The sequence below is a fragment of the Micromys minutus genome (assembly GCF_963924665.1).
Source record: "Micromys minutus genome assembly, chromosome: 5".
Classification (NCBI taxonomy): domain Eukaryota; kingdom Metazoa; phylum Chordata; class Mammalia; order Rodentia; family Muridae; genus Micromys; species Micromys minutus.
Genome location: NC_137974.1, coordinates 21,918,673 through 21,946,431, shown reverse-complemented (window position 1 = coordinate 21,946,431; position 27,759 = coordinate 21,918,673). Strand labels below are relative to the sequence as shown.

The window sequence follows — 27,759 nt, the reverse complement described above, 5'->3', positions numbered from 1 at the left end:
TTCATTATGCAAATATACTACAATGATTGTATCTATTCATCTAATTAAGGGCATCTGGGTTCGTTTCAGCTTCTGGCTATTATAAATAGGGCTCCTTTGAATATTGTGGTGGATATGTCTTTGTTGTATGTTGGAGCATCTCTGAGATATATGCCCAGAAGTGGAATAGTTAAATCATCAGGTAGTACTATGTCCAATTTTCTGAGGAAACACCAGGCTGTTTTCCAGAGTGGTTGTACCAGTTTACAACCCCACCAACAGTGAAGTGTTCTTCTATCTCCACATCCTCTCCAGCATCTGATGTCATCTGAATTTTTGATCTTATCCATCTGGTTGGTGTGAAGTGGAACCTAAAGGTTGTTTTGATTTGCATTTCCCTGAGCACTAAAGGATGTCCAGCACTTCCTTAGATGCTTCTCAGCCATTCGATATTCCTCAATTGAGAACTTTTTGTTTAGCTCTGTACCCCATTATTTAATAGCATTGTTTGATTATCTGGTGTCCAGATTTCTTGAGTTCTTTGCATATCTCGGATATTAGGCCTCTATCAGATATGGGGTTGGTAAAGATCTTTTCCCAATCAGTTAGCTGCTATTTAGTTTTTTTGACAATTTCCTTATCTTTACAGAAACTTTGCAACATAATTAAGTTCCATTTGTCAATCTTTGACCTTAGAGAACAAGTCATTGTTGTACTGTTCAGGAAACTTTCTCCTGTGACTATGTGTTCTAAGGTTTTTCCTACTTTCTCTTCTAATAGTTTTAGTGTACCTGGCTTAATGTGGACATCTTTGATGCACTTGCACGTGAGCTTTGTACAAAGACATACAAAAGTATCTACTCTCATTCTTCTGCATACTGAGTACCAGTTGAACCAACAACATTTGTTAAATAGGCTGTCCTTATTCCATTGAATATTACAGCTTCTATGTCAAAAATCAAGTGACCGTGTATATGAGGGTTCATTCCTGGATCTTCTATTCTATTCCATTGATCCATGTGCCTATCTCTATAACAGTCCCATGCAGTTGTTAATACAATTGACGTGTAATATAGCTTGAGGTCAGGGATGGTGATTCCCACAGATGTTTTCTTGCTGTTGAGGATGGATTTTCTTACTCTATTTTTTTTTTTTTTTTGTTATTCCAGATGAAATTGTACATTGCTCTTTCCAACTCTATGAATAATTAGGTTGGAATTTTGATGGGTATTGCATTGAATCTGTAGATTGCTTTTGGTAAGATGGTCATTTTTACAATGTTGATCCTTCCAATCCATGAGCATGGGAGATCTTTCCATTTCTGAGATCTTCCTCGATTTCCTTCTTCATAATTTTGAAGTTATTGTCATATAGGTCCTGCACTTGATTAGATAGAGTCACACCAAGGTATTTCATATTGTTTGTGACTATTGTGAAGGGTATTTTTTCCCTTATTTCTTGTCTGCCTATTTGTCCTTTGAGTAGAGAAAGCCTACTGATTTGTTTGAGTTAATTTTATATCCACGTACTTTGCTGAACTTGTTCATCAGCTGTAGAAGTTCTCTGGTGGAATTTTGGGGTCCCTAATGTACACTATCATGTCATCTATAAACAGTGATATTTTTACTCCTTCCTTTCTAATTTGTATTTCCTTTTGTTGTCTAATTGTTCCAACCAGGACTTCTAGTATTAGGTTGAATAGGTAGGAGGAGAGTGGGCAGCATTGTCTAGTCCCTGATTTTAGTGGGATTATTTCAAGTTTCTCACCATTAACTTTAATGTTGGCTATTTGTTTGTTGAATATTGCTTTTATTATGTTTAGGTATGAACCTTAGATTCCCATTTTTTCCAAGACTTTTAACATGAAAGGGTGTTGAATTTTGTGAAATGCTATATCAACATCTAATGAGATGACCATGTGGTTTTTTTCTTTGAGTTTGTTTATATGGTTGATTAAGTTGATGGATTTCTGTATATTAAACCATCCCTGCATCCCAGGGAAGAAGCTTACTTGATCATGGTGAATGATCATTTTGATGTGTTCTTGAATTCTGTTTGCAAGGATTTTGTTGAGTATTTTTGCATCAATATTCATAACGGAGATTGTTCTGAAGTTCTCTTTCTTTGTAGTTTCATTGTGTGGATTATGAATGAGGGTTACTGTGGCCACAAAAATGAGTTATGTAGTGTTATGTCGTCAATAAATATCTGATAGAATTCTGCACTTAACCCATCTGGAACTGGATTTTATTTGGTTGGGAGGATTTTTATGACTGCTTCTATTTCTTTAGGTGTTATGGAATTATTTAGATGGTTTACTTGGTCATGGTTTAATGTTAGTATGTGATATCTTTCTAGGAATACATCTGTTTCCTCCAGATTTTCCACCTTTCTTGAGTACAGGGTTTTTTATTAGGATCTGATGATTTCTTGAATTTTCTTAGTTTCATTTGTTATGTCTCCAGTTTCCTTTCTGATTTTGTTAATTTGGATACTCTCTCTTTGCCCTCTAGTAAGTCTGGCTAAGGGTTTATCAATCTTGTTAATTTTTTCAAAGAACCAGCTCTTGGATTTGTTGACTCTTTGGATGGTTCTTTTTGTTTCTATTGGTCTATTTCTGCCCTAAGTTTCATTATATCCTGTTATCTACTATTCTTGTGTGTATCTTCTTCCTTTTGTTCTAGAGCTTTTGACTGTGCTGTCAAGTTGCTAGCGTATGATCTCTCCAGTTTCTTTTTGGAAGCACCCAGAGCTATGAGTTTTTTTCTCAGTACTGCTTTCATTGTATCCCATAGGTTTGGGTATATTGTGGTTTCATTTTCATTAAATTTTAGAAAATCCTTATTTTCTTTCTTTATTTCTTCTTTGACCCTGCTATCATTTAACAGAGCATAGTTGAGTTTCCACGTGTATGTGGGCTTTTTGTTGTCTTTGTTGTTGTTAAAGACCAGGTTAGACCATGGTGATCTGAGAGGATGCATGGGAGTATTTCAATCTTCTTATATCTATTGAGGCTTGTTTTATGACTGATTATAGGGTCAATTTTGGAGAAGGTGCCATGAGATGCTGAGAACTAGGTGTATTCTTTTGTTTTTGGATGAAATGTTCTGTAGATATCTATCAATTCCAATTGGTTCATAACCTCTGCTAGTTTCACTCTGTTCTTGTTCAGTTTCTCTTTCCATTATCTGTACATTGTTGAGAGTAGAATGGTGAGGTCTCTCACTATTATTATTTGGTGTGCAATGTATTTTTTTTTTGAGCTTAAGTAGGGTTTTTTATTTATGAATATGGGTGCTTTTGTATTTAGATCATACATAAGTATTGAGAGCTCCTCCTGATAAATTTTCCTTGTAATGAGTAAAAAGTGTCCTTCCTTATTTTTTTGATAACTTTTGGTTGAAATATCTACTTTATTCGATATTTGAATGTCCAGTCTAGCTTGTTTCTTGGAGCCGTTTACTGGAATTTTTTTTCCCAAACTTTTACTCTGAGATGGTATCTGTCTTTGTCAGTGAGATGGGTTTCCTTTATGCAGTAAAATTCTGGATCCTGTTTATGTATCCTGTCTCATAGCCAATGTCTTTTTATTGGGGAATTGAGTCCATTTATGTTAACAGACATTAAGTATTAGTGGTTGCTCTTTCCTGCTATTTTTGCTTTTAGAGGTAGAATTTTGCCTGTGTGTCTTTTTTCTTCTTCTTCCTTTTTTTTTTTTTTTTTTTTTTTTTGGTTTAGTTATTTTCTTGTTTTTAGTAGGATGTAGTTACCCTCCTGGTATTGGGTATTCCACCTATCATTCGTTGTAGTGCTGGGTTTGTGGTCAGACATTGTTTAAATTTAATTTTGTCCTGTATTATCTTGGTCTCTCCATCTATGGTGATTGACAGTTTTGCTGGGTAAAGCAGTCTGGGCTGACACTTGTGCTCTCTTAGGGTCTGCATGATGTCTCTCCAGGATTTTTTAGCTTTCATCTCTGTGTGTGGCATTCTGCTGCTTGCTGTGATTCGATTGCTGGGTTCTAATGTTGCCAGGTTTCTCAGTTTCCATTTTGTAAGTTCTTTAACTTTCCTCTTCCCATCTTGTTTTCTATGATTATAAGTGGTCTTTTTGTCAGTGATTGGTTCCCGTCTCTCCCATGTACCTGGCCTGTGTCCCTGGATCTCTGCTGTTTTAGGTCACAAATGGCTTGAGGGTTTGGTCCCCATCCAAGGGCCTTCCAGGCAGACACAGTGTCCCTTAGGCAGAGTTCCTGCTCCCCTGGACCAACTGGAGGGCTACACCTACTGCATGCTAGGCCTAGCTCTCTCTGTGCCCTGACTACTCACAGCAGACCTGTGTCCCTGGATCACCACTGTTGCTGGTGGCAAGTGGCCTGAGTGTTTGATCCACATGCAATGGCTTTCCTGGTGGATAACAAGTCCCTATTGCAGGGTTCCTGCTCCCCTGAACCAATGGGGGCATGCACTTTCCGTGTGCTCGGCCTAGAACTCTATGCATCCTGGCCAATCATGACCAGTCTCACCAGGCCTGCCTCCCTGGATCTCTGCTGTTCCAGGTGGCAAATGGTGTGAGCATTTTTTCTGCAAGTGAGGGCCTTCCAGGTTGATAGCGAGTCCCTAAGGCAGAGTTCCAGCTCCCCTGGACCAACTGTAGGGTCACACCTACCATGTGCTAGGCTCAGCTCTCTCTGTGCCCTGGTTACTCACAGTGCAGTCTTGTCAGGCTTGGTTCCCTGGATCTCTGCTGTTCCAGGTGGAAAATGTCCTTCCTACTCTTGTTTTATATTTAATAAATTGTTCACAATGTTTCCCCTTTTACTGTTCTTAAGTATCATGCTTTGGAACTATCCATTGTAGCGCTTACTAGTGCTCACATCCTTTAAAAAACAAACAACAAAAATAAAAGCATGATCTATTTTTTTTTACTCTGTCAAGCCATCGGTCATTAGGACAATAGTTTGGATTAGAATCTTAAGATCTTGCCTAGAATGCAGCAAGCTTGATTTTGTACAGGTTGACCTAAAATATGCAATTGATGTCTCAGCCTATATTTTTGATAATTCAAAAATCTCACTAAGATTTAAGCACCTATTACCTAATTTATTTAATAATTCATTCACCATTACTTGGGATACTTGATAAAACATAGTGAGTTGTTTCTCCATACTGTTCACAAACATATAAAACCTTCACCAAGCATAAAACTTTCACACTAATGCTTTCATTAAACTTGCAGTTGAGTTTGAATAAAAGGTTACAGTTGGATCCATTTTACCAGGTCTGTTTCAAACAAAGCTGGAGTCTTTCCTTAGGGTTATAGTAAATATCTTTAATTTTAGACATGAGTCCTTGCAGTATGTTTGTGAATATCTACAAATGTGTTTATGTGTGGAAGTTCATTGCTGTGCTACCTATGTGCGCACGTTATTTTCAAAACATGTCCTGAATCATGAGGCTACTCTGGGGCCAAATTTTGAAAGGCAAGCCTATGGCATAGCAGAACTTCTACTCCTTTCAAATATTCAAAGTGAGACATGAAAAATCTCTGAAGATCTACTGTGCAATTGAATGGTGTTGGTAGCAGACTACTCATAATACTACTATAGCCTCATGTATGTTAGATATTCGGTGGATTCTTTTGGATCTTCTTGGTACACATGAACATTTTTTTTAGTTGATATGAATGGTTCACTTTATCTAAAAAAACCAACTCTACTTTGTTTCATGTTGCATGCTAAAGGGCCTACAATCAAGTTGCATGTATAAGGAATGTATTTTTATTCTTAATCTCAATAGGGAAAAGTTTTAATGTTATCATATTTGCTTATAAAGAAACAGTGGGCTTTCTAAAACTAAAGGGTGCTCATGAAGTAACTCAAAATGATCATTTAATGAATACATTTCACATCCATTACTTATGTTTTATTCCAGAGCTTTGTTACTGTATGCAGGTCTGTGGTCTACAGCTAATCTATTGGAACATTCTAATGAATTTTGTTCTTGTTAACAAACTTGGGCAGAATAATCTCTGTTTTTCAACAACATCTAAAACTTTACTCTCTTGTAGTTTTGTATTGTATTTATTATTAAAACAGTTTTGAAATAGTGTGTTTGTATTGATTAAAGAACTTAAAATACAATATAAAATTAATTTCCCTGAAGCATTTTCACACACGTTTATGAGGCATACTGTAACATTTTCATATGCAGAACAAATGGATTGAGAAAACAGGGGGAATGAGCATATTGCTTCTGTCAAACATTTATAAATTCTTTAAGAAGAAATCTTCTGATAATTTGATATATTGGCAATAGGTATTCTATGTGGAAAGTAGCCAGAAAATTTAGTCCTCTCTTTCTCTCTTACATGTTTCATATTTATTTTATGTTTACTGGCATATTTTTTCCATCACTTTCTACTCTTTTATGTGCCTAGCCTCAGATCACTGTTATTTTACTTTCATATTGTATGAGGTTTTTGATTTTAATTAGAGTCTTTATATGAGAAAAAAATTACTGCAGTTACCTTTGTAAACTTTGATATTTCTCTTAATGTAATCTCTTAGTCATGGTTTCTCTTCATGCTCAAATATCAGGACCAATAAGCAAGTTGGGGAGAAAAGGTTTTATGCAGCTCACACTTCCACATTGCTGTTTATCAACAAAAGAATTCAGAACTGGGACTCAAGCAGGTCAGGAAGCTGGAGTTGGTTCAGAGGCTATGGAGAGATGTTAATTACTGGCTTGCTTTCCCTGGGTTGCTCAGCCTGTTTACTTATAGAACCCAGGTCTACCATCCCAGAGATGGCAACATCAACAGTAGTCTGGGCCCTCCCCTCCTTGATCACTGGTTGATAAAATGACTTACAGCTGGATATTATGAAGGCATTTACTCAACTGGGGCTCCTTTCTCCAGCCTGTGTCAAGTTGACACAAAACCAGCTAGTACATGTATGTATTTATAGTGTCCAATAGAATGACAAGAGTTCTTATTATTATGAAGGGATATCATTTTGTTTGGTATATAAGCAAAAATTTAAATACATTTTAATATTCAATATCAATAAATTTTATAAATATGCAGTGAATATAGTATTTCTGTGATTTCTTTGGGTTTACTAACTTGATACTCTGCTACAAAATAAATTGTAAGTCACCTTTTAAGACAAGAAAATACTTTTTCTCTAATTTATTATGTCCTGTTTCCCATAACAAATGATATTTTATTAAACTGACTTTTTTTAACAGTTTTGTTTCAATCAATTTTAGAGACTTTAATCCTTCCTTCAATTCTTCCATAAGTGTCTTTGACTTCTGCCCAATGTTTAACTGTGGGTATTTGCATTTATTTTAGTCAGCTGCTAGGTGGATTTTCTTATCTACTCCAGTCTACTGTCTCTAAGCACAACTGAGTATCATTAATATTAGAGATAGGCACTTGCCCTTTAAATGGTTTTTAAGTTGGGCCAGTAATTTGTTGGCCAGTCCTTCAGTCCCATCTCTATGTTTATCCCTACATTTCTTTTAGACAGGACAAATTTTTGGGCAAAAGTTCTGTAGGTGGGTTAGTGTCATTATCCCTACTGGAGTTCCTGCCTGGCTACAGAAGGGGGCAACTTCAGGTCCCATGTGTGAACTGTTAGGCAACCTGGTTAAGGTCACCCAGATTGACTTCTTGTAGCTTCCTTATTTCCAGATTGGTGGGATTTCCTAGTAATTGCCCACACCTCCTATCTCTGACAATGGCATATTAGCATTCATTCTCCTAGACATGTGAACATCTCTCCTGTCTCTTCCCATACCTGATCTTGCCCTCTTATTTCCTTTGTTCTCCCCTCTCTCACCCACTTCCTTTAATCTCTCTGCTTCCTATGACTATTTTTTTTCCATCTACTAAGTGGGATTCAAGTATCCACACTTGGGACTTCCTTTTTCTTTAACATTTTTGGGTCTATGGAGTGCATCATGGGTATTCTGTGCATTTTGGCTAATATCTCCCAATCAGTGAGTATAAAGTATATATGTCTTTTGGGACTAGGTTACCTCACCCAGGATGATATTTTTCTAGTCTCACCTATTTTTATGTAAAATTCATAATGTCCTTGTTTGTGATAGCTAAATAACATTCCACTGTATAAACAAATCACAATTTCTTATTGATTCTTTGGTTGAGTGACATCTGGGTTGTTCCCAGTTTATGGCTATTACTAATAAAGGTTCAACAGAGTTAACTAATCTGTATGCATGGCAGCTCTGAACCATGAACCAAAGAATATACAGACTCTGGTATGAGGTCTCTGGCACATGTATAGCTGACATGCAGCTCAGTCTCTATGTGTGAACCCCAAGTGAAACAGAGGCTCTCTCTAAAGCTATAAATTGACTTTGTATCCATTCCCCCAAAGAACTGTTTAGATTGACCTGTGACAGAGGATATGTCTAATGTGGCAGAGACTTGATGAACCAGAATAGTAGATTACCCAAGGGGTCCGTTCTCTTCACGATACAGGAAGGACTCCATGAGAATGGGATGTGAATATATACAAAATTTGATTTATTTGTTCTTCTTGATAATTTCTGTAAGAAAAAAATGCTTCCTAAATTGTAAAACTAGACATAAATTTCAGGACCATTACTGATATATTTTTCAACATCATCTTTCTGCTGTGTGTGTAATTTACAGGTTGACAACGACTAATCATTCACTGACACCTCAAAGTGATTTGGATCCCAGTAGCTCTGAAGAATTCTATCAAGCTGTTCACCATGCTGAGCAATCATTTAGAAAGATGGAGAATTATTTGAAGCAACAGCAGCTCTGTGATGTCATCCTGATCGTTGGGAATCGAAAGATACCTGCTCACAGGTACGGGAGTGTCTATATTGCAATTGTTCATCCATATTTGTAAAACAAATAGACTAGCTTTCAGTCTGCAGAATTTTCTAGCACTATAATAAGAAGAAACAATAATTTCTAAAACATCTTGGGTGATTGTTGCTCTGTTACTTTACATTCAGGGGAAATTAACACATCATATTTATTTAACTACTAATAAAATAAATCTAAGTCATACTTATAACTTCTTTAATAACTCCTTTAATACTTTGTAATGTTAATGACTTTAATGCTTTAGTGATTAACTCTGAGTTACCAAAATTTATCAATGTCATATTGATATGACATAACAGAGTTGTCTATCCTTTCACCATTGCATTAGCCTGAATCATCTGTGCCTAACTGAACAAACAAACAAAAAACCAGCTTGTCTTATGAATCTTTCAGCCCCTGTGTCTTTGTCTCCTCCTTTGTGTGTCTACCATGTGACTGTATATCTGCCAGGCCCAAAAAGTTTTGCTCTTACTACACAGCATAAAATGTGTTCCATGGGGATGGAATGGAATACATTATAGAAATCTTTACAGAGCTTTATAAGGATTAAGTCACTGTCTCCAACTTATTCCACCTGACCCAAGTATTAAACATCATTGTTTATCAAGCAGTATTCATAAATTTTGTATCAATTATAATGGTAGATTCTAGAATGTTCTGTCAATCTCTATATTCAATGTTTTCAGCAAAAAAATTATACACATTTATTATCTTGTTAAGGGCATGAGAGAATAAATAAAGTAAGATTACAGCTATACATATATATATATATATATATATATATATATATATTGGCTTATGTTGTAAATGCTGATTACATGAGATTCTAAGGTAAGCAATGTTGGTTGATCCATCATTTCCTTAAAGCTACATTACACAAAGAGTTTAAGCACAGAGGAAAATACCTGTTGTGTGTTAACTTACTTTAAGGTGTATTACTAAGTGTAAATATGAGAATGGAAAATTTACCAGTGTCTTAGAATCTGTAGATATTTTCAGAATATTGCACCATTAAATAACTCTGTTCAATGTTAATTATTTTCAACTGACTTCTACTGATACTAAAGAGGCTATCCTGTTTTACATGTAGTTTATGCTTATTGTAACTAGTAAGATCTTAATGTACACTATCAAACCTTAAAAAAAAGCAAGCAATGACAAAAATGTATTCATATACTTTTATTCAAAAATGCTTAAAATTTGTACATTTATCTTTGTTTTTTTAATATAAAGTTCTTCAATTAAAAAATAACAAAAAGTATATGCCTAATATCTATAATTAGATATTTTATTCTATCATTTATTTAAACAATGCAGGTTATCCTGGAAATAAATTGTTAGTTTAATGTGGAGATTAACATTGATATTTTATACTTACATCTATGTCACATTAGCTTATAGCACAAAAGTTATCTTACATTCAAATATATTTAAAAATTATCTCCATACATTATTTGCATAATTCAGAGTAATACTTCTACTTACATGAACTATATATGATATTATACTGTCAAGATAAATTTACTGTAAGTTTACATTTAAAATTAAAATAATTAAATAAAATTTAAAGTAAGATAATTAAAAATTAATTAAATAATTTAAAATTACAATAATTGAATATACATAGTATATTTCTCATCATAAAAGTTTATTCATTATACTAAACTAATTTGTATGTTACCACTAATATGTATGTTATATTATAAAATTTATTGTATGCAGAAACTATATTTTTAATATGCATATATTACCAGCAAATAATACATAACTGAATCTTAATATCAATGGGGAAACTAAACATAATTCCACGTACATAGCAAGAGAATGAAGCCTCCTACATTTAGATTTCCTTGATTACATTGAACTAGTAAATGGATAATTTTCCTGTGTTAAAATGTTTCAATAATCCTCCTATATATATAAATTTAATCAGTATTATGTATATAATATATACTTGCACATTATCTATACATAATTAATGTATAACCATTATAATTATATTCATCATAATTTAATTTATTCTTATTCAATATAACTAAGCTTACTTCAGTTGGATCATAAATTCATTAGTGATTTATATATTTGTTTTAAAACACGTGATGTCTCAAATATTTTATATATATTTTTTCCTAAAAAATTTTATTGGAAATTCTCTGAATTTGCATTTCAGATGTTATTCCTTTTCCACAATCCCATCCTCTCTCCCCCTCACATTGCCTCCATGAAAGTGCTCCCTCTCCCAACCACTCTCTCCCACTTCAGCACCTTGGCATTCCTGTGCCCCTACACTGGGAAAACAAGCCTTCACTGGACCAAAGGCCTCTGCTCCCATTGATGTCAAAAAATGCCATCCTCTGCTGCATATGCACCTGGAGCCATGGGTCTTTTCATGCAAACTCATTGGTTGGTGTTTTAGTCCCTGAGAGTTGTGGGTGGTTTGGTTAGTTGATAATTTTGTTTTTCCCAAGGGGTTGCATACTCTTTCGGCTCCTTCAGTCCTTTCTCTAAATCCTTCATTGGGGTCCCCATGTTCAGTCTGATGGTTAGCTGCAAGCATCCTTCTCTGTATCATTATGTCTCTGGCAGAGCCTCTGAGGAGGCATCCATATCAGGTTCTTGCCAGTAAGCACTACTTGGCATCAGCAATAGTGCTTGGGTTTATTGGGCACATATGGGGTGTATCCCCAGGTAAGGTAGTCTCTGGATGATCTTTTCTCCAATCTTTGCTCCTCTATTTCTCCTTTTATTTCTTCCCATAAATGTTTTGATCTTCCTTTTAAGGACTGAGGATTCCACTTTCTGGCCTTCCTTCTCTTTGATCATAATATCTGTGAATTGTTTCTTGGGTATTCTGAGATTTTTGGGCTAGTATCTGCTTATCAGTGAGAACAAATAATGAGTGTTCTTTTGTGACTGGGTTACAGCACTCAGGATGATAGCTTCACATACCATCTATTTGCCTAGGAATTTCATGAAGTCATTGTTTTTGATACCTGAGTAGTACTCCATTGTGTATATGTAGCACAATTTCTGTATCCTAATACTATGAAAGTAGCACTCAGGGAGCAGATTTCCAGAGACATATTAGATAGATTATTCTTATTATTGTGACTGAAGTATGCAGTATCTTCAGCAACAGGAACTTGCCTTCAAGGTTTACAAAGCATCCCATAACGATGATCTTTACAGTGTTTGAAAGTTTCTAACTTTATGGTCCCAATTACTAAACTATATCTAAGATGTTACTGTTTTGGTTGTATATAATCTATTATTAGTCTTATTTTCTTTAAGTGGAAAGTTCTGAAAGACTAATAATATATTTAAAGAACAATTAATCAAACTAAGTAGCTTATATTTATAACACATATAAATATACTCTATACTCACAGAGACACATACAAACACTCTCACACAGATAAATAAATGAATGAATGATAGATATGTAGGTAGATAGATGACAGATAGGTAGATCGTAAATGTAAGGAGATTTAATTTATTTTATTCACTTTACATTCACTGTTCCCCTGCTAACCTCTACAATAACTATTTTACCACCCCCCTACTTTCTCTAAGTCTTTTTCTGGAGTTCCTATTTTCTTCAGAGTCTAAAATACTTCCCCCAACTCTTACATAAAAGTACCAGGACAGCATTCACTGTTTGGTCTCTGCATCTTTTTGAGTCAGCTGCTGGGTAGAGCCTCTCAGAGGAAAGCTAGGCTAGACTCTTGTCTATAAGCATATCACAGTATCTTTAAAAGTTTCAATGATGAGTGTTTGACCATGGGATGGGTCTCAATTTGGACCAGTCATTGGTTGACCATTTCCTCAGTTTCCATTCCATTCCTGGTCCCTTTATCTTTTCTACAGGATAAATTTTGGGTCAAAAGTTTTGTTTCTGGGTTGGGTTCCCTGTAGTTCCCCCCAGGGTTCATATCTATCTACAGGAGGTGGCCTCTTGAGATTTCAGATCATTAATGCTGTGAATGAAAGCTAATGTCTTCCCATTGATTCTTTTGTATCTCCATTATCTAAGGTCTCTGCCAAGTTCTAGAAATTCCCTATATGTCCGCATGCCCTCCAGTTGTAGATTTTCATTCATTTTCAATAATTGTGTCTGTGGAGTATAGCATGGGTATCCTGTATTTTAAAGCTAATATCCACTTGTAAGTGAATTTATACCATGCATGTCCTTTTGTTACATTACTCAGCATGACATTCTCAAGTTCAATTCATTTGCCTGCAAATTTCATGATGTTTTTGTTTTTAATAGATGAATATTATTCCATTAGGTAGATGTACTACATCTTCTTTATCAATTCTTCAGTTGAGGAAACTACAAGCTGTTTACAGATTCATGCTACTATGAATAAAGTAGCTATGAACATGATTGAGCACGTGTCTTGTGGGATTCTGGACCATATTTTTGGTACACGCACAAGAGAGGTATAGATTTGTCTTGAGGCAGAACTAATTCCATTTTTCTAAAAAAACTGTCATACTGATTTCCAGATTGGTTGTGACCCACTTTTAAATCCAGTTATTTGTGTTATTAGAGTTTAACTTCTTGAGTTCATTACAAATTTTTGATATTACCCTCAGTCAGATGCAGGGTTGGCAAAGATCCTTTTCTAATCCATAGGCTGCAGTTTTGTATTATTGTCAGTGTCTTTTACCTTACAGAAGCATTTTACAGTTTCATGAGGTACAATGAATCAACTATGAATCTTAGAGCCTAGGCCATTGGTGTTCTGTTAAAAAAAATAACAAAGTCTCCCATTCAAGAACATTTCCCACTGTCTATGAGATTTAGTATATCCACTTTTATGGTGAGGTCTTGGATCCACTTGAAATTGAGTTTTGTACAGAATGAAAAATATAGTTCTATTTGCATTGTTCGACATATAGGCATCCAGCTAGACCAGCAAAATTAGTTGAAGATTTTTTTTTTCCATTGTATGATTTTGACTTCTTTTTCAAAAATCAAATTCTTTGTTCTTCCTATGAGGTTGCTAACCCCTTCAGCTCATTCAGTCCTTTTTCTAACTCCTCCATTGGTTTCCCCTAGCTCAGTGTGAGGCTTAACTGTAAGCTTCTTAACCAGTATTAGTAAGTCTCTGGCAAATACTCTCAAGATACAGAGTTTATATTAATTTGATTCATAATAAATGTTAGTTTCCATTAATTTTTTGTTTAGGTTTGTATGGAAGACTGTCAGTTGCTGAGAGTGAGGTGTTGAATCCTCTCACCCTCCATGTGTGGGATTTGATGTTCAATTAAGCTTTAGTAATGTTTCTTTTACAAATGTGACTACTCTACTATTTGGGCCATTGATGTTTACAATTGACATATCATCTTGATATATTTTTTTCTTTAATAAGTATGACACGTCTTTTCCTGTCTCTTCTTAGTACTTTTGGTTGAAAGTATGTGTTAGTTGATATTAGAATGGCTATTCCAGCTTGTTTCTTTGCTCCCTTTGCTTGGAAAACCTTTTAATATACCTTTTCTCATAGGTAATGAGTATGTTTCTTTTTGTAGCAGAATGATGGGACTTGTTTTCAAATTAATCCTGCCCTCCTGTGTCTTTTATTGTGGATTTGAGTCCATTGAAATTGTCAGATATTAATGAGCAGTAATTTTTATTTCCTGTTATTTTGACATTTTTGACATAAGTGTGTGTGTGTGTGTGTGTGTGTGTGTGTGTTCTTCTCTTGTTTTTACTTGTAAAAATCATCTCCTGTGTTTTCTTGGATGTAGTTTCACTTTTCTTTCTGCATGAGTTTCACTTTTCTTTCTCACATTTTCTACAGGGCTGTAATTTAGAATACATGATGTTTAAACTTGGATGTGTTCTGAAATATCTTGTTTTCTCCATCTATGGTGATTGAGAGTATTTGTGGATATAATAGTCTATGTTTGCATTTATGATTTCTTTAGAGATTGCATAATATGCATCCAATCCCTTATGGTCTCAAGTGTCTCAGTTGAGAAGTCAAGTACAATTCTGCTATATCTTCCTTTGAATTTTACTTGGCCTTTTTCTCATGCTACTTTTATATTCTTTCTTGTATATGTGATTATTATGTGGAGGGAGCATTTTTTTTCTGGTCCAGTTTAATTGGAGTTCTATAAGCTTGTTGTGTGCTTATTGGAATCAGTTACTTTAGGTATGGATAGTTTCTTTTATGAATTTGTTGGGAATATTTTCATGTCCCCAGAGCTGGAACTCTTTTCTTTTTTCTGTTCCAATTATTTTTAGGTTAGGACTTTACATGGTATTTTAGATTTTCTGAATGTTTTCTGTCAAAATATATATCTTTTTAGATTTGACATTTTCTTTCAATAAAGTATCAATTTCTTCTATTTTATCTTCAATGCCTACAATTTTCTCATCCATCTCCTATATTCTGTTGATGATGCTTATATCTGATTCTGTTCCCCTTTTTCTGTTCTCTCACGTTATCCAGAATTCCCTGTTTGCGGTTTTTTTTCTCTCTATTTCTGTTTACTCGTGTTGCACAGATTTATTTATTGCCTTCACCTGCATAACTTTGTCTTCCATTATATTTTCAAGGGATTTATTTATTTCCCGTTTAAAGCCCTCTATCACCATTACAAAATTGGTTTTAAGGTCATTTTCTTGTCCTGTGTTGTGTTAGGACATCCAAGGCTTGCTATAGTAGTGCAGCTGTCCTCTGAAAGTATCTTCTTGGCCTGGCTTTTATTGACATACTTTAGCCATCTGGATGGATTTAGTCCCTGTATGTTCATGATGTAGCAGGTACTGGGAAGGAACTTAACTTCAATGGTCCAGAGGCAGCAGGCCTCTGATAAATATTTTGTGCTGTATTATTCCAGATCATTGGGTCTATATGTTTCAGGATCCTTAAGTCTGATGAAGATGGACAGAGAGGTGACTGGAGAATGGAGGGTCGCTGGAGATAGCAGGTGGCTCAGGGCAGCTTGATATGCCCCAGAGGACTCAATGAGCAGGGGAGATGTATAGGGAATGGAAGTTAACCTCTCTGGTTCAGTCTCTTCAGGTCTGACAAAGGTTGGTGGAAAACTGGAGGAGAATATTTTCTTTGAATTTTTGAAAGTAGGTGTATATAGGAGGTTTTGTGGGATAAAATGAAAAAGAAAAGTTATGTCATATTTAAATTTCAAAAATTCTTTTAAAAATACTCATTTCATTCATGGTTTGGTATTATTTGAAATTCTAAGATGATTAGGGAGAAATCATTATGTATATATGTGTATATACATATATATTTATATATGGAGAGAGAGAGAGAGAGAGAGAGAGAGAGAGAGAGAGAGAGAGAGAGAGAGAGAGAGAGAGAAATCCATTACATCAATTTATAATTTTGTCTATTGTCTATTAGAAAAAAATCCTCCATAACTCCCATGGACTAAAACACCAACCACTGAACACACATTGAGAGACCTATGGGTCCAGCTCCATATGTAGCAGAAGATGTCAGTGTCTGGCATCAATGCGAGAAGAGGCCTTTGGTCCGGTGTGGACCATGTTTCCCCAGTGTAGGGGAATGCCAAGGCACTGAGGTGAAGAGGGTGATTGAAAGAGAGTACACCTTTGTGGAGAAAAGTGGAAGGGGATGGAGGATTGGAGTGATATAGGGGAAGAAGATAACATTTCAAATGTAAATACAGAGAGTGATAAAAGAAGAAAATGTATGTTTGAGTATATATCATAAACTCATAAAACTTATTCAGATAGCAAAGGCATGGAAGACAAAAATAGATCATTAGCTGTCATGTCCTTAAAACTATCCATTTTATGTGTCATTGCATGAAATAATTTGCAATAAATTTGTGAAGTTAAAATTTAAATCATGAATGAATACAATGATAATGTTTTACCAGAATTAAAAAAAATCATTTTAAGTTTGGAAATCTTAATTTTGTAGATGTATCAAGTTGTATTTTCTTTAAGCCTTCCTCCAGAAATAAAACTGAGAAAAAATATTTTTCTGAAAAATCTTGAATAATAGTAAACAATTTTGTTTGTCATACTATGTATAATTAATTAAAGACTAATGTAGGTTTTAGAGGGAAGTATAGTCATAATAAATTAAATGGCAGTATTTATCATTTCAGGCATGAGAAGATAATAAATTCATTGTCTTGGTTTTGTATCTGGCACTGTTTGAGCGAATTTGAGTACTTCTAAAAGAAAATGAAAATCTTTATTTTCCCCATTTTTAAAATATTGCGAAGTTAAAGCCAAAGTCATGGAAGGTTTCGACTGCACGTTATATACAATCAATAATTTGTAACAGTAGAATGCACACTCCAAAAATATGGGCATATATGTCATCTATCTTCAAAGCACACTCAGAACACTATCTTTCAAACATGTTATAATATTGAACAAAAGGAGCACAAAAGATAAACATAGAGGAAAATATCAGATAGTCAGTGAAGACAGATCATTTCCCAGTACCAGAAATGATGTCTGTGTGAAAATAAAGAGGAGAGGAAAGATATCATGGAGACTGGCTTGGTAACACCAGAGCACAGAAAGCAGACATGCAAGTTTATGTATAAAATGTTGTTAGAAGAAACAAAAGCATTCAAGAGCAGAGAAACAAGTGAGTCCTTGTCTTCTTCAGCCTCCCAGGGTTCTTCATCCTCCCAGGGAGATAAAGGATTATTTGATGCACATAAACATACTGTGATTTACAGAAGCAGCATTTCCGGCCATGATATAGTAGTCTTAGTTATCATTGGCTCCTAGAGGTGAGGAACTTGTTGACAGATGAAGAGCAGCAGGCTTTTCAGGCCAAGGAAGCTTTTTAGAAGTGTCCCTTTCCCTTTGTTCTGTGTTAACACTGATTCAGGATGTCTTGGCCTTAAAAGGGGGTCATAGACCTAGAACAAATTAAAATATATATTTTTTTTTGTTGATTTTAACATAGGGAAAGAAGTACAAGAAAATAAGTCAAAACCTTATCCATGTCATTTGGAAGAACCATAATACACAACAGCAATTGGTAATAAGTCAGTGTGAAATTTAGAGAGGGTACACTGACTTTAGTACAAAGACAGTCAAATGCTGGTAGAACATTTAGCCAATGGTCTTTCACTTTTATAGGCACTGCAATAGCACAGTAACATTTAAAGCCATCATACAAATTATTGAAGCAGTGCTAAAAAAGAGGTTTTTCCAAAAATGAATATTGAAGCAAAGCACAGAAATCGACATGGTCTACAGCAAAGGGCAGGTGAAGGATTAGAAGGAAGTCACTGAATAAGAGGTCAGGCTGAGATAAGAAAGTCTGTACTGCTCTAACGTATATATGAAAAAGTAGTTTTGAGAATTGGCAGGTTGACGGTTTCAAACATGATAATAAATGGAAGTGGGATATAGGGATCTTTAATAGATTTGTACAGAACTACATTTTAGTGACCCTAAGTAAAGGAAGAGGATATCATATTTCATAAAAGTGATTTAAAGATGATTATGAGATGTCAAGTGAATGGTAGGATCAAACCCATTTCCTCTGAAAGAGCAGCAAGTAAGTTTAACTGCTGAGCCATCTCTCCAGCTGGTATTTCTACTTATCATTTGTTAATATTTTGCAACTAGGTCAATGTAGTGATCACCCTGGCTTAGCATTTCAAAAAATAAAAGAGCAGGTATGAGCCAGGTGGCCTGGCTTTAGGTTTATAAAGTAACAATGACACATATTCAAAATATCTTTTTTATATTGGTATGTACATATAGCACATACTACATTTTCATTGATTGGAGACAATGAAGGGCTGATGGGATACTCTGAATTTTTAAAAACATTTTATTGGACACAGTGGGAAATGAATTGGATGTAAAGTTGAGGATATGCATGCAAACAGTTTGTCATTTTTGGTTTAAAGTGGTTAACCTCAGTATCACATAAGTTCAGGAAACTTAAGTAAAGTAACTACAGATTAACACCATACACATTTATTAATAATAAATAACAAGCATGTATCTGTGTGTGTCACTGTAAAAATGATATAAATCCTAAAAACTAAAATAATTATAAATAAATGATACATTGCAACATAATAAGTATGAAAACCAATTTTCTACTAAAACTAATAAAGTGTAGATGATAATGAAGTATTGTGTTTTCTTCATAAATGAAATAAATTTAACTATCCCCCATTAAGTAAGAGTATTTTATGATTTATTATAGATGAAACTAGAAAAAATTTCTAGTAAATGAAAGATAGGAAACCTTTTCCCTCGGAGCTACATTAAATTAAGCCTAAAGAAACCATTTTCTACTATTGATAGGAATTTGATGCTTTAAAAAGAAATAACTAATATTAGATAAAGAGAATATAAATGTTTTAATTACCAAATATACATGATATACTTAAATCCTTGTTAAAGTGGAATGGAGCAAAAAATGTCATATTGTAATTTTATATAATGTCCATGAAATGGTAGAAATGTGTTTGATGACTGATTAGTGTGGGCAAAAGCAGGAAATCATGAAGTCATATAGTAGCCAGGGGTGATGTGTAGATCAGTTTTTAATGACTCACTGGATACAATGTATATTGGACTTTGAAAAGGTATTTTGGTTAATTAGCTTATATTTAATTTTATCCTGTGCAATAATTTCATGAATATTTGCAATGGATTGCCACTATACTCATTCTTTATATCGTTGTCCCTTTTTCTTTCCCACCCTTGCTTACTCTGCTCTCTATTTTTATTTTTGTACTTATTATTATTCTTTAATTTTTTTACAGTCCATTGTTATCCCCTTCCCTGTCTTCCCTCCTACTGCATCCCATTCCTCCTTTCCAGTCACCAAGAGAATGTACCCACCTCCCACACCACCACATTCCCCACTCCCTGTGGCCTCAACTCTCTCCAGGAATAGTTAAATCTTCTCTCAAAGAGGCCACATCAGGCAACCCTCTGCTGTATATGTGTTGGGGGCCTTTTATCAGCTGGTGTTTGATGCCTGGGGGTGACCTAATGTCTGAGAGATCTCAGAGGTCCAGGTTAGTTGAGACTGCTGGTCCTCCTCCAGATTCTCCCTCCTCCACAGGTTCCAGCTTTTCCCTAATTCAGCCACAGGGGTCAGCAGCTTCTGTTCATTGGTTGGGTGCAAATATCTGCATCTGACTCTTTCAGCTGCATGTTGGGTCTTTCAGAGGGCAGTCATGATAGGTCCATTCTTGTGAGCTCTACATATCTACACAGCCTCTGTATTAGTGTCAAGCCTTGGGGCCTCCCCTTGAGATACATCCCAATGTGGGCCTGTCCCTGACCTTTTTCTTAGGCTCTTCTCTATTTCTGCCTCTGCAGTTCTTTTGTTCTTCTTTTGATCATATTCTTCTCTCACTTTCACATTTGTTTGGTTGTTGTTGTTTTATTTGTGAACCACTGAAGACAAATTAAAATTGCACAAAGTGAGCCCAGTTAAGAAAACTGGATCACAGAGGTTTATCAATAACTTCATCAGTGACTATAGTGATAAATAAAGTCCTTCCCTAGAAACAATTAACTGCCAATACTTCCTCAAGCTCTCACACTCTCACAGTCACAGATCAATGTTAGAGTCATGAAGGACAAATCTTCACCTCTCTTGTTCTCTCCTCTTCTCTTCTTTTCTTCTTTTTTTTCTGAACCCAGTTAGGTATCCTTAGATGCAGTGTATTCTTACTTGCACCAGCAATGGCATATATAGAATAATAACTTTCATAACACTACTCCCCTCTCTATGCTCCTTCTGTTTTCACTTCATTATTGACTATGTGTTTTTCACAACAGGTCCATGAGTCCCACTTATCTCCTTGTCCCTTCCTATCCAACCCTTTCTAAAGAAAACAAACAAAAAATAAATAAAAACCAAACTAACCAACCAACCAAACAAAAAAACCAAAACATATTGCTGTGTAAGCATCAAATGTATCACAGTATGTCACATAGTAAACCTTTGTATTCCTTCCTTTCCCTCCTCTAAAGCGTCCCAATATTCTCAGGAGTTGTAAAAGCTTTTTAATTAGGGATGAAGACTTAGATCTCACTTCTTTCCAACAGGTCAAGTCTCCTCATTATCCAGTACAGGACTAAATTAGTCTCTGTGTGTAACCCTGAATGTTTAAAAGGATGTTTGGGAACATGTTCACATACCAAAATAACAGTCATAGATTTACTCTGTGCCACATGCAGTGACTGGCATCTGACTGGGTCTACAGTAGCAAGTTTTGTATCCTTATTTTAGAACACTTATCAACTACCGTCCCTGTCTATCACAAAATCACTCATATAATGTGCCTAGTGTTTTAATAAGGAGATATGTAATTCCCAGCAGATCATTATTGAATGCAGATTCTAATCAGTATACAGCAAATGACCTTTTCTTCTTCAGAAGCCTTTGAAGAATATAAATATTTGGAAGAAAGTTTGCTAGCTAGTAGTAAAAGTAAGTAAGTAAGTAAGTAAGTAAGTAAGTAAGTAAATAAATAAATAAATACATATTCCTCTCTGTTCTAGGTTCAGACTCTGTGTCCTGATTCCAAAATTTATGTCTTATTTTGTTTTGCTTTTGTTTGTTTGTTTGTTTCTGTTCAGGATGGGAACATCTTATGTTGATGGGCAAAGAGGCGAATGGCAACAGAGTATTTTTTTAGATGCTTCTAGAAATCTCTGGCAAACAATTCACAACCTCCCCAAAATTAGAAAACAATTTAACTTCTTTAAATTTAAATTTTACACTTAGAATTTGATCAAATTGCTGATGGTTGATTCATTGTTCTGCACTGTATCTGCTGAACTCAATGTGCTGTGCTTTATGTGCACTGCCTAAAACTGATGCTGTGTGTCTTTCAGGCTTGTTCTGAGTTCTGTCTCTGACTACTTTGCTGCCATGTTTACAAGTGATGTCTGTGAAGCCAAGCAGGAGGAGATCAAGATGGAAGGCATAGACCCAAATGCCCTCTGGGATCTTGTTCAATTTGCATATACAGGTACACTAAAATAATTATAAAATCATATCGATACTATGTTTATCTTAACACCAGCTTTAGGTCTTTCAAAGCTAAAAATAACTGAATTTTTATCATAAACTTTTTCTTATAAACTATATAATAGGGAAAATTGGTTATTATATTTATCAAAATCACAAGTGTATAAAGATATTTGTTTTTGTATTTTTCACAAAATATTTGCACAGGATTAGAGGCATAAATAAAATAAGTATTGTGATTGGAATGAAGTTAAAAAGAAATTGAGTTAATCATTAAATTCAAAGTTGCTTATCTCCATAGTTGGCCAGAACATTAACCATATAAAAAGATTCTCTTTAGAAATGACTTATGATATATTTCATCTTTTATTGTAATAATTTAATATTATATTTTTATGACCTCTATATTGACATGACAACTGAGCTAAAAATGTACAGTAATGATAAGTAGAATTTGGAGAATCACTAAACTTAAAAATTAGAAAAAAATTTTCTAATTTACCATATTTCTATATTTCTTTAGTCATTACATTATTTGAAAATACATAGTGTTGTAAATTTTGTGTTTCTCAAATATGTCCAATTCTGAGCTGTACCAAAGAAGAATGATGTAATAAATAAGGCAACACTTTCCTCTCCTGAAGATTCTTTTCACATAGAGTTACAAGGAAAAAATGGATTAATGTCTTACTAGAAATATATAAAGAAATGATAAATACATGAAAATTGTGTAGATTTAAATCAGCTACAGCTATGTGATGTGAAATCAGACATTCTTCTTCTCAGTAATTTTGAAATATAAAACTTTCACTATAAAAATCTAAGACTTTTCGAAGGCTATTGGAATCATAGGAAAAGCCCTTGATTCAGTTTGACTATAATTGTATTGAATTAAGGGAACAGGCTTTCAAGCACTGAGATGAGGAAGAAAGTACATAACTCCTTGTATTGTCTACTTAAGTTAATAGAGAAAAGGCCATCTTTGCATATCTTTGTTCTAAAGGGGAGTTTCAACATTTACCAATTCCTGGAGGCTGTATTTTAAGGCAGTGAGAAAAAATGCTTTCTGAATATTAAACTGGAAAAAGATCTTTGAAAACACATTTCAAAAAATGAAGAATTTGGGTGTGCAATTCAATAAAAGACTCTAGGAAAATTAAGATCAATGAGCATTAAAACACCTGTCTAAATTTTTCTCATATAGAGGGGACCATTCAGAACTTCACAATTTTATTACAATGTTTATATCTCTAAGTCAGTTAGTCACAAACCATAATCTTATCAGTGGAGTATGAATACAGAGCGATTCACAGAACAGTCTAAGACACCCCATCAATGTCTGGCTACTGGTAGATTCTATGGAATCTGTCTCCACTTTGACAATGACATGAGCTCACCAATCTCCAGGAGATGCTTCAAAAACTGGTGGTCTTGACTATGGTTCACATAAAGTCACTGAGGTCCGTAAAGGAACGGATATGAGGAGGGAGCTTACAAAGTGTTAATAATAAAGAAGCAAGACAGCAATGGAAGGGTATGAGAGGAACCAGAACCAACATTATAAATGTATGCATTTTTAAAATAAGAAAACTAATAAATGTTTTGTAAAGTTCATATACTTTTTCCTAGAATGGGGGAGGGGTAGTATAGCTAATATATGAGGAATCATTCCAGAAAGGGGAAGCCCAGTGCCCATATCCGGTTTCTATTCTCTGGCCAATTAACCTTTGCATAGAGCAAAATGAGACCAAAGACACTCGCTATCTTGTTATACAAGGATAGATGTTTCAAAACTTTCTGCTGAATGTAATGGCCCAAATATGGTTTTAGGTTCAGGAAAAAAAAAGTAGGAATAGAAATCTGCCTCCCATTTTCACTGATATTATGGACTTTTCCCCTACTGTGGCATTTGCCTATAAACACAGTTTATTAGGGAATTAACATATTTACAATTGTATGCTTAAGTAGGTTTACTAGATAAGTAATGAAATTACATGGTAAGATTAGAGAACTTATAGGAATGATATCAACTATATACTTGGATTTGTTACATAAAAAGTAAAACTTAAAACAATAGAAGAAAGCAAGTGTTCATTTGTACACAAAGGAAAGAATACATTGTTCCAACATGTGTCTAGCAGGCTATCATCTTCTTGATCTAGAAGACTTCTTTGAAAAGATCTAAAAAAATTACATTCCTCCCAAAGAATGAGCAAGTAGGAAAATAAAACACTTTCACTTTTTAAACTCATTCTTCCCACTGCCTGTTACCCAAAGCAGGTCTTGAACTGATTTACTTTTTTAACCAGTTGAAAAATTAAAAGGCCTCTATATAAACAAAAAATAAAATCCAGGGAGAATCACCATCTCTGACCTTAAGCTGTATTACAGATCTATTGTGATATAAACTGCCTAGTATTGGTACAGAGACAAGCAGGTAGATCAATGGAATAGAACCAAAGACCCAGAAATGAACCCACACACCTACAGTCACTTGAGCTTTGAAAAAAGAGCTAAAACATTCTTCAATGAAACAACCTCTTCAATAAATGGTGCTGGTTCAACTGGCAGTCAGAGTGCAGAAGAACGAAAATCGATCACTTCTCATCTCTTTGTACAAAGCTCAAATCCAAGTGGATCAAAGACCTCCACAGAAAGCCAGGTACACTGAAACTAATAGAAGAGAAAGTGGAGAAGAACTTAGAACACACAGGCACAGGGGAAATTTTCCTGAAAATAACACCAATGGCTTACTCTTTAAGATCAAAAAATCAACAAAGGAGACCTCATGAAATTGCAAATCTTCTGTAAGTCCAAGGACACTGTTAAGAATACAAAATGGCAACTAGCAGATTGGGAAAAGATCTTTACCAATCCTACACCTAATAGAGGGCGAGTATTCAATATATACAAAGAACTCAAGAAGTTAGACTTTAGAGAATCAAATAATCCTATTAAAAATGTAGTACAGAGCTACATAGAGACTTCTAAACTGAGGAATCTCGAATGGCTGAGAAGTACCAAAGAAATGCTCAATATCCTCAGTGATCAGGGAAATAAAAATAAAAACAACCCCAAGATTCCACCTTACACAAGTCAGAATGGCTAAGACTAAAACCTAAAGAGACACCAGATGCTGGCAAGGATGTAGAGAAAGGGGGACACTCCTCCACTGTTGGTGACATTGTAAATTTGTACAACCACTCTGGAAGTTAGTCTGGTAGTAACTCAAAAAAAATGGACATAGTACTACCTAAGGACCCAGCTATACCACTCCTAAGCATATACCCAAATGTAGCTCCAACATCTAACAAGGACACATGCTTACCAATATTCATAGCAGCCTTATTTATAATAGCCAGAAGCTAATAAATGAACCCAGATATCCTTCAACAGAGGAATGAATACAGAAATTGTGGTACATATACACAATGGAGTAATACTCAGACATTAAAAACAACAAGTTCATGAAATTACTAGGCAAATGGTAGAATTTGAAGCTATCATCATGAGTGTGGTAATCTAGTCACAAAAGAGCACTCATGGTATGTACTCACTTATGAATGAATACTAATTCCAAAAGCTCAGAATACCCAAGAAACCATTCCCAGAACTTATGAAGCTCAAAAAGAAGGAAGGACAGAATGTGGATGCCTCTGTCCTTCTTATAAGGGAGAACAAAATACATAGGGTCAAAAGGAAGCAGGGATTGAAGAAAATATCTACAGAGACTGCCTCACTTGGATAGCCACCCTCTTATGTAGCCACCAACGCCAAGCACTATTACTGATGCAAGGAGGTGTTTACTGGCAGGAACCAGGTATGGATGTCTCCTCAGAGGCTCTGCCAGAACAATACTGATACAGATGAGGATGCTTGCAGCGAACCATCAGACTGAACACAGGAACCCAATGAAAGAGCTTGAGAAAGGCCTGAATGAGCTGAAAAGTTTGCACCCTCATGGGAAAAATAACATCATCAACAGGCCAAGGCACTGGGGTGGAGAGGAAGATTGAGAGAGACAGCACCTTCATGGAAGCAATTTGAGGTGGTGGAGGGAAAGGAGTGGGGAGGTATAATATTTGAAATGTAAATACTGAGAATATACAATATAATTGAAAAAAAAAGTTAAAAGTCAGGCAAAATCTGGAGCATGACAGGTACCCACAGAGGAAGCATGAATAAAACAGACAGAACCATCAGTTGAAGAAAGATTCTATTAGGGGTGAAGAAAGACATATAACAAGAAATAAAGAAGAAGCTCCACAAAACAGAAAGAAAAAAAACCACCTTGAGCCCCAGCTTTCGCTCGAGTGCTAGCGGTCTTCTTACTCTCATAGGGGGTTTCCTCATCTAGGCTTTGCCATGTTGAAGAAAAGCAGAATGCTGATTGGCCCACAACTGATGGGTAAATATGTCCTGATCAGACCTTAAACTTTTTGAGCCATTCAGTCTAACAGCAGGGCCTTATTGGTAAACAACCATTAATCCTGTGTTTACAGCAGCTTTGAAGTTTTTTTCTCATGTCTAGAATTATAAGAAGCCAAAAGTCTTGAAAGTTCACCATCTTCATTGCTTCACTATAGGCCCTCTACTTATATACCTGCATCTCTGAAACATGACGTCTTTATTAATTGTAGAATTTGGAAACCATAAATAAGGAAAAAGAAAAGCTAAATTCTACATGGCATTTTGCTGATACAGGTGATATATTGCAAAGTGTTGGAACCTTCCCTCATTCATCCCTGGGCATAACTGAGAAAGATTTGAATAAAATGTCAGAAAGCACCAATGGCTCAAGCTCTAAGGTCAAAGATTAACAAATGGGACTTAATGAGATTGCAAAGGACATTGTCAAGAAAACAAAACGGCAGCCAATAGAATGGGAAAAGATCTTTACCAACTCCACATCAGATAGAGGCCTAATATCTAAAGTATACAAAGAACTCAAAAAGCGAGACACCAGAGAATCAAATAACCCTATTAAAAAATGGGGTACAGAGCTAAACAAAACGTTTTCAGTTGAGGAATATTGAATAGCTGAGAAATAAATGAGGAAGTGCTCCACATCCTTAGCCATCAGGGAAATGCAAATCAAAACAACCCTGAGATTCCACCTCACACCAGTCAGATTGGCCAAGATCCAAAACTCAGATGACAGCAGATGCTGGCGAGGTTGCGGAGAAAGAGGAACACTTCTCCACTGTTGGTGGGGTTGCAAACTAATACAACAACTCTGGAGATCAGTCTGGCGATACCTCAGAAAATTGGACATAATACTACCTGAAGACTCAGCTACTCCACTACTGGGCATATACCCCAGAGACATCTTAGTACACAACAAAGATATATGCACCACAATGTTCATAGCAGCCCTATTTATAATAGCCAGAAGCTGGAAAGAACCCAGATGGCCTTCAGAAGATGAATGGATACAAAAATTATGGTACATTTACACAATGGAATACTACTCAGCCACCAGAAACAATGACTTTACCAAATTCTTAAGAAATGAGACGATTGTGAAGGGTACCTTTTCCCTAATTTCTTTCTCCACATGTTTGTCCTTTGAGTATAGGAAGGCTACTGATTTGTTTGAGTTAATTTTGTATCCAGCCACTTTGCTGAACTTGTTTATCAGCTGTAGGAGTACTCTGGTGGAATTTTTGGGGTCACTCAAGTACACTATCATGTCATCGTCAAAGAGTGCTGTTTAATTGCTCCAGCCAGGATTTCCAGTACTATGTTGAATAGGTAGGGGGAGAGTGGGCAGCCTTGTCGAGTCCCTGATTTTAGTGGGATTGCTTCAAGTTTCTCGCCATTAAGTTTGATGTTGGCTGTTGGTTTGCTGTATATTGCTTTTATTATGTTTAGGTATGCACCTTGGATT

The 27,759-nt window shown here is 35.3% G+C and overlaps 1 protein-coding gene across 1 annotated transcript in view; it reads left to right on the top strand.

The window, feature by feature from the left end:
• Nucleotides 1-27,759, top strand: part of KLHL1 (kelch like family member 1) — a gene marked incomplete at both ends in the record, with an annotated part of 384,888 nt that overhangs the window by 120,455 nt on the left and 236,674 nt on the right. Inside the window, 2 exons of the mRNA XM_080917315.1 lie at nt 8,665-8,847; nt 21,734-21,870. Of these exons, the coding sequence (XP_080773441.1) occupies nt 8,665-8,847; nt 21,734-21,870 (320 nt within the window). The remainder of the gene's footprint in view (nt 1-8,664; nt 8,848-21,733; nt 21,871-27,759) is intronic.